The 11,085-nt window shown below is 39.1% G+C and overlaps 2 protein-coding genes across 7 annotated transcripts in view; one reads left to right on the plus strand and one right to left on the minus strand.

Moving 5' to 3' along the window:
- The window catches only part of akap9 (A kinase (PRKA) anchor protein 9), a 65,584-nt gene extending 63,182 nt beyond the window's left edge, over window positions 1–2,402 (minus strand). For all 6 annotated transcript variants that reach the window (XM_076879066.1, XM_024798347.2, XM_076879064.1 and 3 more), the window contains exon 1: window positions 2,170–2,402. In XM_076879066.1, the coding sequence (XP_076735181.1) occupies window positions 2,170–2,217 (48 nt within the window). In that variant the 5' untranslated portion in view covers window positions 2,218–2,402. The remainder of the gene's footprint in view (window positions 1–2,169) is intronic.
- A 5,579-nt stretch (window positions 2,403–7,981) lies between these two features.
- Window positions 7,982–10,629, plus strand: mterf1 (mitochondrial transcription termination factor 1). The gene is made up of 2 exons (XM_004549127.3): window positions 7,982–8,047; window positions 9,141–10,629. Exon 2 carries the CDS (start codon window positions 9,172–9,174, stop codon window positions 10,333–10,335), a length of 1,164 nt encoding a protein of 387 aa, XP_004549184.1. The 5' UTR covers window positions 7,982–8,047; window positions 9,141–9,171; the 3' UTR covers window positions 10,336–10,629.
- The last annotated feature ends 456 nt before the right edge of the window (window positions 10,630–11,085 follow it).

Here is an 11,085-nt window from a genome sequence, read left to right on the forward strand (position 1 = left end):
CCATATCTGAGTTCATGGGTTTCTATAACCCAACAGAAAATCTTACACCACCCTGAGTACATTAGTGCAGTCAGCGCAGTGTTTTTCATACAGGGAGCCTAAGAAGATGCTACTCATGTAACTGAAGAACTCAGTGAAAGTCTTGAATGAATAAAACCAGAATGCCAGTAACACGCTTGTCAGTGTGCTCCATTTTGTAGCAAAACATGAACAAAGCATCTGCGCACAACAGCCTGAAACAAAAGCCTGGCAACACCGGCCCACAATATTCACTTTGCTTATTGTCTGGTATGACTCAGTAGGCACTCGCCTGCTACGAGCTACACAATAGATGACAGACAGTTTACCTTTCACTCAGATATCAACATCAACTTTTCCTTCACCTGATTTCAGAAATGCACCATCTTTTTCAGGCAGGCAGGAAATACATGAAAAAAATAATGTTTTTTCATAAATTGAGGAAGCCAGAAGACAATGTAAACACTCCCCACATCTTATAGACTGACTCAGCTCTGGAAGTCCCTGTTAAACATTATGTCATGGAGGTTTCTTCACTGCATGAGGACATTGTGATTTGGCATTGTGTGAAAAAAAACAGCCTGCACCACAGAGGGGCCTTTTTATAAACCAAAATACCAAAGTCATAACCCGGGAGACGGTCTCCCCTGCGGTGCAAAAACCAGAGAGCTTAAGCAATTTAAAAACCAGCATGCTGAATGTTTCTCTGCAGCATCTGGATGGAAAGAGGCTGGATTTCCCTTTAAGAGACTGCCTGATTTAAGCAGTTTTGACACTTTCTGACTCGACAATTTAGTTCGTAGAGACTCATTCTCATTAGGGCCCTCCTGGAGTAAAAGAGAAGACGTAATCAAACCTAAGGATCCTATTTCCCACACTAGAAGGAAAATACAAAAATAAATAAGATATATAAACACATGACCTATGTACAAAGATTGCAGATACAATCTCTTTACAAGATTTTACAAGTTTGTGCTGCACGGTAATATTTTTAGAAATACACAAGTGCTTTATAAACATTTGGTCTCAATCTAATGGCTCAGGCTGATGTTCCAGTCTTAAAATTTGCAACTTAAAATAACTACAGTCAAATAAGTAACGACATTCATCCCAAAGCTTTCCCCAGCTTCAACGTCCATAACAACTGGCATACACCATGAAATCTAACACTGGACCCACATCTGAACCTTTAGAGTAGGATCGTGAAAACTAGACAGGTAACATTCCAAATAAGATTTTCCTTAAATATTATTAAGATTGTTAAGAAGCCTCTGCATCAACTTATTTGTATATATGCTTTTGCATCCAGACAGCTGAGGAAAGAATGTATAAAAATGCAACATTCAGGGCTACAGTGCAACACTCAACTGTACATACGCTTTATCTAATTGTCCACATGCTTGCAGCATGACACTGGTGTATTCATGATATGAAAGAAGATGCTCACCACAGGCTGGTCTGGCCAGCTTGTAATTATGTTGCTAAGATCTCTTTGAAAACATCTTTTTTGATAAAACACATCCCCCGCAAGATGTTTGGGTTATACAGACTATAAAAACAGATAACAGAGCTCCTGCAAGGTCATCCACAAGCACCACGAGCCAAAACTGAAAGAGCAGTGCGTACCGTGTCACTGTCGATTAATATAAACGTTGACCCAGTTTGTGGATGCTATCGTTTCTAGAAGACAGCTAATAAAGCACAAGTTTGGCGTGTGAGGCAATGCTGGTTCTAGCCAGTGGGGTTATGTCCTGTAAATCCTGTTACACCAGCCTGTCAGTCAGTGTCACTTCAGGTGGCGTTTATAAATCCCAGGTAGCAATGTGGCCTGCGCACACCTGCACGTCGGTTTCGGGAAAGTAAAAGGAAATACTTTAGTAAGTGCAGACATGCAGCATGACAAAGGAGACTAGCAGCGGCTATGCTAACCACCCCAACCCCGCCCGCCCCATGCCCGGCTGTCAGTGCGAAGCAGGGCGCATGTTTGCGGAGTCCGACAGCTGATAGCGTAAAATGAAAGGAAGGGGGGGCAAAAGCGCCTGACAGACCCCGGCCGCGACAAAACAAGTTGTCGACAGCATTAAGTCGCTACTTCAGAGTAATGAGAGCAGTGTCAGTGAGTTGTGCTAGCACCAAAACTGAGAATCATACCTTTGCTTTGCCGGCCTCCAGCTTCTTTTGCCTCTCCTCGTCTTCCATCCCCGCAGTCCCTGTGGCTAAACAAACAGAGAAACTGCCTCATGCGAAGTATCCGCGAGAGAAATTTAAAAGCTAACCGCTAAATGTTCCTCTCTCTATATGACTCGTGGCTCGCTCCCAGAGACTTCCACTGGCATTAACTAGCTGTCTCCTTGTTGGTAGTCCGCCGCCATGTTTTCCACGTAAACATGAGACCCAGTAATGATGACGTAGTGTAGGTGCCTTCACAGTCACGCCCACTGGCAGCCAAACGGTGGTGCGTTCACGCTCAGTCAGAAATACCGTCCAAAACAAGATCGTCTTTTTTTACCACTTCAAATTTCTATATAGAACTATTATGTTATGTTGTTACTGTTTCTGCTGTCCTCTTAGCCATATCTCTCTTTAAAAAGACATGTTTATTGTTAGCGGGACTTTTACTCCTGGATAAGTAAAAGATATATAAAAGTAACATTGTGGAAAAGTGACCACAACTCCCAAATAGTGTCAGGAATGTTTGACAGATTATAGCCCATCAAGTCACTAACAGCAGGCAAATACAGGAAATCATATTTTGGCAGGTGATCACTTTTTGGTATGACCACACAATACTAGAAAAAGTTTTTTAAATACTTTAATTCATTTATAAAAAATCAAAGTTAAAAATTACATTTTGATATATGTGTATATATATTGTCATTAAAAAGTCTGTTGGCTGATGACCAGAATCTGTTATTTATTGCAAACCTCCACCTACTGAAAAATGAAAGTGTTTTCTTACACAAGTTCTCGCATGGTTGCTGAATTTTCTCACAGAAACTTGTTTTCAGGTGAGGTGGGAATACCAAATTCAACTTCCAGCTAATTAATTTGAAAAAATTATGTCACTGTCAAGCTCTGATTCTGACTTTGAGTAAAAGAAGGAGTGACATGACAATTTATTCAACACAGTTTTAGTATATATCTAAACAACAAAAACAAAATAATAATTAAAGTAAAAGTATAACCCTGTATCCAAAAACAGTGGATAGATTTACTCTAACTAATTTTAACCACTGTGTATCCTGTTCTTGGGCATGCCCCGCTAATGCCTTTGGACCAGAGTACTGTAAAGCTTAATGATGCCCAGTGGATGAGAGCATATTAAGTATTTCTATGTACAGCTACATTCTGCTTCTACTTTACCATATTTTCTTTGCAACTACTGTACTTTGCACTCATAAAGTGATATACAAATCAGTGAATCAGAAATTATGATCCAATATATACATGATTCTGAAAAGTGATATTCTATATAATAAGTACATTTACTTTAGACACTAAGTATATCATGATTTAATAACTTGTTCACCATGAAACCACATAAGCCTTTAATATAAATGTTACTTTTTTGTCCATTTTTTTTCACTTTGTGAAACAATTATCCAGCATATTCAAACCAGTTTCACTCCCTGCCACTTGAATGCCCCTGATCCTATTGGGTAGCTTTGAATCTGTCTTCTATAAATATATCTTGACTGATAAAATAACGGAGGCAAAGGCCAGATGCTATCAAAATAAAATACACGTCTCTCCATTTGTACCCACATAAGTATCTCATAAAAATGCATTTAGTTGGCGTCTACCGTTGAGGGTGGTGATGAAACACTTCCTGACTGCTTTAAATCCAAACAAACCACTTTTCTCCATAATTTATGATTCTCTTTTTTTCTCTCTCTTTGTGGTTTGAAAGAAATTTGTGAATTTGTACAGCCATTACAGAAAAGTGTGCTGAATTTCTCACGATGTAAAAGATTATTTAATGCAAAAATAATACATTTAGTGCTAATTATTAATAAGCCAGTCACTATATTTGACTACAATCCCATAAATTTCCCTTCATTCTCTGCAGTCTGAAGTCTGCTTGTAAAGTCTGCTCAGTTTCTATGGTAACAGGCGAGGAGGAGAGGTTGCCAGAGCTGTCCCAGTTGAGAGTTTTCTTTTTTAAACACAGAATATTTTCATATCAAAGATGTTTGCTGCTAATAAAGGATCCAGCTGTCACCTCGCATTCTCCAGCATGGCGTTTGAATGGGCTGCATCACCAAGAGTGCTGCCATATGTTAAAGAGGAAGCACGTGAGCTGTCTCAGCTGAATGGTGCTGCAGGTAATATGAGAGACTGGCATCGGTTTCTAGGACAGATGGGGATGATTAAAATAAATGGACAGGCAATATTTTACTCACAGCCTCCATGTGGGATTGATCTTCAGTCTTAAAATAGTTTATATTTAATTAAAGTAGCGTATTCCTGGCAAACTAAAGGCCTTTTATCTTTCCTGTCATTTTCCCCCAAATAAGTCAGTGATAATATAAACTTTGTGGTTTGATCATTAGATGAACTAATCTTCTTTCTTTAAAGTTTTTATTTGATCACCAGTGAGCTAATAGGAGATGTGGGTAGTAATTCATAGGGGTCTTTGCTGGGATTTTAGAAATCTAGAGATTATTTCTTACATGTTTGCTTAAACTCCATATTTCCCCAGGGCATGCCTCAAACTGCACATGTAAGACTAACAAATTTTAGCCAGTTTTATTATTTCATACTCTTTGATTATTTCATTACACCGTTACATTTTATTTCAATTTCCCTGAGATTAAAGTCCAGGTGGACCAACATTTATTCCCTTTTTATTTGCAGGCCAGTCCAGTCTTAAACAAATATCCTACCTAAGCGTTTTGCCTCAGTTTCATTCGAAGATTTCTTGTTCTAACATCCAGGCTAAAATATTCCTGTAGAATTATAAAATATTAAACTTTCCCTTATACTTCCAGAAACATACCAGTAGTAGCAGTAGCAGCAGCAGCAGCGGGAGAAGATGCTCTGTGTCTTCGGCTGACGGGGGCTGAACAGCTTATTGTCTGGCAGATTTTGAATTCCACCCATCTTCTTTTGGACATTCTCACCAGCCTGATCTCACCTGTGAAAGCTTGCTGTTTGAGCACCAGCGTCTGCAGGAACTTTTGAAAGTTTCGTCAGCCTCTGAATTATTGATTCACTCAGGGAGTATACAGAGTCTACAATTACCCAAGTGACTTTACCAAGACAAGCTTAACAAATGAACAGCATGCATGCTATATTTATAAGTCAGAGGGTGGTGAACAAAGGCTGTTAGAATTAAGATGATAGAAACATCTAGATACTGAAAAGTAAAATGAAACCACTCTAAACCATTTTTCTTATAACACTTTAAATACATATGGTGGAAAAAAGATGAAAAGGAGCCTTAACTAATCTAGATTATCATCACATCCAGTGCTACAGCTTTTTTTTTTTTTTTTTTAAATTAAAGTGTATTTATAGCCCAGAAGTGTAATATACGGTAGTTTCACCTTCTGAGATCCTCATATGATTACTTTTTTTTTTAAAGGCTTTTCTTCATCCTTATACTTCATTCTGCTCAAAGTATTCTAAATTTTATTACACAAAGGAGACTTTGTGTTATACTTCATAAACCCAACATGTAAATATGAGGACATGGCTGCAAAAACAAGCCAAATCATGGCCTATCCACCACCGTGCTTGACAGTAGGTGGTGTGCTGACATGCTGTACTTGGCTTTCACCAAACATGGTGTTGTGCATTATAGCCATAGATTTCCACTTTGGACTTTTTAGAGAGAAGAGGTTTTCTTCTGACAGTCCATCCAAACAAGCCATACTTGTTAGAGATTAGCAGCACTTGGCTGCCACTTGCCCACTTAATTCCTATGGAAACAGTAAGGGTATACTACCTCTTCAGTGTTGTAAGCGACTGATAAAGTCCTGTGAAAACTTCACGTGACTTTGTATTACTAAAACATGTATGATCCATTTCTATGTTTAAGAAATCTTGGCATCTTGTAATCTCTTATGAGGCCAAATAACTTTTATGGGGGGATAAAAAAAATATATTTCACACTCCAGTAGGGTTAGTTAAGTGCAACAAGAAAGCTGGAAGCTCAGCAACACGTGGGAATGTCTCTGTTTCAAATACAATAGCAGCGTAGATCAGATTGAACCACTCTTACCATTTATGGTGTCTTATAACCTCTCTTTATTGTCTGTCATAGAGTATAAGTAATTAAAAGACAGACACAAAGACCATAAGGGTCCCTAAAATACTTTGGATAGGTTTAAGAAAAATGCAGGTGTGCAAATGCAAATGTAACTGTGACCTGTGGATGTGTGAGACGAATTTGAATCGAGACTCCAGTTGCCCAGCTGTTGCGATGGAGCTCACTTCAGTCTTAGAGCAGCAGAGCAATGTGTATTTGCATAATGACAATATCAGTGTCATGCATTAAAATATGCATAAGTGGGGGGACTCATCAGTAAAGAGACGCACTGGGTCAGTACGTTTATCAGTGGTAGGCTGTGAATCATAACACATGGTAAGTGTCCTCTTGTAGCTTGTACGAGAGCATCTGCTAGCTGAGACAGAATTAACTATTGATGCCTGTAACAACAGTCCAGTCCTCTATAATGCTGTGTTTTTATTATGTGATTGAAGCTTCCCAGGTTACTGAAAAATGTCATTGCTCTCCGAGAGCTTCACTAGTGACTGAGCACACTGTAATTTAGAATGTACAGTATGTGCAAAGCAGAAAAGCACTTATTCAGGGGTCATCTCCATGGAGATGTCCCTCAAATTGTTTGTGAAAAATTCAGGTTTTTATCAAACTAAGAAAGGAAAAATTCTCGATGCACACAGACCATACATTTTTGAAGGTTAATTTTAATTAAACCATGTCTTTAAATTTGACTAATGGTAAGGAAATACATTAATTTACACATCACTTACGCAGGATGTAGTGAATTAAAAAGAATTAAAAAAATCAATATAATGTTTGAAAATTGATATTGAACAATATTAATAGAAATTAGGGGAAACTGGGCAAATGGCCTAAGTTTTTCTAAAATCCCGCTTACCATCCTTACACCAACCATTCACAACATCTGTGTAATATTGTGTGGATCGTCCTAAAAGCTCTGATGTTTTGGAGAATTAACATTGAACTACTGGGTATCCTGTGCTTTCTGGTCCTGTGGACTGTGAGGTGGGACACCTGTGGATCAGGTTCAGGTGGGAATGTGTGTCATTTGGAGGTCTGATTAAATCCTTAGACACCTAAGTTTATCAAATTATGCACAGTTTCTGAGGTGAGCCATGCTGGCGGAATCTGCTGCCAGTGAAAGGCTCTGTTGTCATTTGAGTGTGCTTGTTCTGCAACAGTAAGCAGATGTTTGGTACATGTCAATGTAAGATCCACACCAATGCCAAGATTTCCTAGCAGAATATGGCACTGTAACGTTATTCACTTCACCTGTCATTGGTTGATATGTTCTATTCTTTCAAATAGAAGATCTTTGCTTCCATCTAGTGGTTATAAATCAGTATAAAGGCAATGGCTTTACAGATTTCAGAGGAAATGTGCAGAAATGACAAGGAACAGGTGAGATGTCTCTGATTTAAACACGCAGAAAAACACTAACAGAAAAAAAATTAATCACTGTCAGCAGAAATATGAGGCTGAAAAAGGCAATGGCTGGAAAACCTAATTAAAAATAAAGTTAAACGGAGTGTTAGCAATATAGTCAACAGCAAAAAAAAGAACGAAAATAACGAAACTTACACTGTATTAGATTATCTGAGAAAAAACATGTTTCAGAAGATGTGAGGTGGTGTTTGGCACAAACTCCACCATACCAGTTGTGTCGCTATCGTATTATTTTGTCATTTAACCTACAGCCAATAAATATAACGAAGAAGAAGAATCTCGCGAGAGTTCTTGGAGTTCACGTTACCGGCATGGAAGAAATGTTGGCTTTTGGTATGTTTTTAATACTTTTTAAAGCAGACTGGTACTTAAAGGGCTATTACTGATTAGATATTGTACACCGCTAAACAGAAACGACTGTGTGCTTTGGTTGGACTCTTCAGTTAGTTATTCCCGGGCGAATAAATAAAAGCTTCCCTTTGTATTACTAACGTAAATAACTTTGCCAAAGTAACGTACGCATTATGTAGTAAATAACTAGTAAATGGCCAGTATCAAGCAGTTCACAACTAAGTTTAAGAATACTTGTTTGGAAAGTTTCTGTTACTGGTGTAAGCTTGGAGCGGTGTGTCAGCAAATCAGATTAGCAAAGAAAAAGATTAATATACCAATGTCTTAATGGTTTCACTAAAGATTCATATATTTGTAAATTAACATATCCAAAAGTAAACCAATCATATCTTACTAATAGCATCTGATAATAGATGTGCTCACCAGTTACCTGTCTGCATCTTTTTTGGCCAAGTGGCTTTTCTTTTTTGTTTCTTGGCTTTTCTTTAATTATATTAAAGCCTTTTTTTTTAATTTAGCAAAAGTGCTGTGAAAAAACTTAAGTACACCCTTATTACTTCCATAGGAATTAAGAGGGTTTGTAGTAGCTAGGTGCTGCTTATCAAATGCATGATTGCATGAGTTTTTGGCAATTTGCTGGTCCGGAGCATTCAGGTGTGTGTTAACACAATGCCGCAATTTTTCCAGGATCTCTCTGAAAGCTAAAGCTTGGCCCGAACTGGGTCATGCTGCAGGACAATGATCTCAAGTATAGCAGCAGCATCTACAACAGAATGTCTGAAAAAGAGAAGAATCAAGGTGCCGTGGTGGCCCAGTTAAAGCCCAGACCTTGGCCTGACTGAAGTGCTGTGGGGGGGGCTCCACCACCTCCACCACCTCCAAAATTCCTCTACAATGTAGTGAGAGACTGATAAAGTCACACAGAAAACAGTCACTCCAACTTACTGATTATAAAGGTGGTTCTACAGCTGTTAACCAGTGGGGTTTGATTAGTTTTTCACAGGACTGCAGCTGTGAAAACTGTCTTTTCATGAGTGTATATTAACATGTCTGTTTTTTCTTGTCTGAATTGCAGTGATGCTTCAGTGTGGCCCTCCTCAATAAAAATGGCAGGAGTTCCTGGAGTGAGAGCCCTCCTCACTGTGCAGCGATCGGTGACATTGCAGCACAGCTTTTTTGGCTTCACTCCAATACATTTTGCATCAGCCTGCTTCCCCAGAAGGCTTTACAGTACTTCGACAGGAAGTACTGAAACAAAGCCGCCGGTAAACCCGGAGAATGAATCTCTGCTCGAGAACTTGAACCTCATGGGAGTTGACGTGAGGATGGCACGCCAGCGTCAGCCTGGGGTGCTTCGTAAAATCTTCACTAATGAGAACGGCCTCGCTCAGTTCCTGCAAGGAAAAGGTGCCGGCCGCAAAGTCATTGCTAGCATAATATCCCGTTATCCCCGAGCCATCACTCGCTCCATTGAACACTTGGAACAACGCTGGCAGCTGTGGAGAAACATCTTCCAGACAGACGCAGAAATCGTAAGCATCCTGGATCGCTCACCTGAGTCGTTTTTCCGCTCCAGTGATAACGACAACTTGGAAAAGAACATAGATTATCTGGTCTCACTGGGACTAAATGCCAAAGATCTCCACCGGCTGCTGACCACAGCACCGCGGACATTCTCCAACAGCTTAGAGCTCAACAAGCAAATGGTGGAGTTTCTGGAAGATATCTGCACAGAGCTCGGTGGAAGTAACCCAGAGCAGTTTGCAAAAATGGTCATAACAAGAAATCTTTACATTCTAATCAGAAGCACTAAGAGAGTCAAGACAAACATCGACAACCTGAAAGCATCACTTAAGTTGAGTGATTCAGAACTGCTGGCTCTTCTTCAAGGCCACGGGGCAGAAATTCTGGACCTTTCCAACGAGTACCTGAAAAAGAATTTCAACAGCCTGGAGCAGAAGATGACCGCACTTGGCTGTCGGAAAGCTGATGTTAAAAAACTGATCATCAACTATCCGATGATCCTCTACATTGGGCCTGACACTCTGAGCTCTAAACTAGACTGTCTTTTAAAAGGAGGAATAACAATGAAGCAGATACTGGAAAAGCCCAAAGTTTTGGACTACAGCACACAAAACATTACAGGGCGACTAGAGGAACTGAGAAGGTTGGGCTATGACTTCCAGAAGAATGGCATCAACATCCTCGATTCAAGTCGAAAGCGGTTTGCCGCAAAAATAGAAAAACTTTCTGCCTCACCAGAAGAATGAGTGTAGCTTGCTGCCTGTCAGACAGTGTTGGCTGATACTTTTTCATCTTTTTGACTTAAGAATAATCAGGTTTTATGTTCAGAGATAATATGATTGAGCTCTTTTAATATCCCAAACTTAATTCCAGTATTGAAATCTAAACATTGTGCCTGTGATATTCTTCTAGTCTCACAAAAGTAATTAAAGCAGTAAAAATAATAAGTTGAAGGTCTGGGGACATGGAATTACATTTGAAGCTAATGAGTAAAAGGAAATTGTCAGTGGATTACCCATTATGTAATGTTTCAGCTCAAATACCAGGTGTTTTAATCCATCAATACGCTGTCTTGGAATTAAAAAAAATGCAAAAGATGAAATACATTTGACTGAATGTTTCATTCACAGGTAAAGTTATGGAATGACTTATGTGATGTTTGTTTTTAAGCACTGAAGAAGACTTTTGGGCCATTTTAAAACCAACACATGGTAAGAGTCATTAAGAAAATGGGTTTTTCTTTTAGTTAAATGACTGGAGCAAAGATCTCCATTTACACTCACCATACAACTTTGTTAGGCACACTTTGCAAATACCAACTTGGACCCTCTTTTTTTCCCTTCAGAACAGCATGACACAGATTCATCTGAGATTTTGGTCCATTTTGAAATGACAGCATCACACAGTTGCTGCAGATTTGTCCGCTCTTCATCCATGATGCAAATCTCTTTTTAATATATATTATTAGAATTTAAAGGATATTTGTCAGCATTTGT

The sequence above is a fragment of the Maylandia zebra genome, linkage group LG22, assembly GCF_041146795.1.
Source record: "Maylandia zebra isolate NMK-2024a linkage group LG22, Mzebra_GT3a, whole genome shotgun sequence".
NCBI lineage: Eukaryota > Metazoa > Chordata > Actinopteri > Cichliformes > Cichlidae > Maylandia > Maylandia zebra.

Excerpts from the sequence above, each read along its gene's own strand:
- mterf1 (XM_004549127.3), top strand. The coding sequence starts at position 9,172 with ATGGCAGGAGTTCCTGGAGTGAGAGCCCTCCTCACTGTGCAGCGATCG.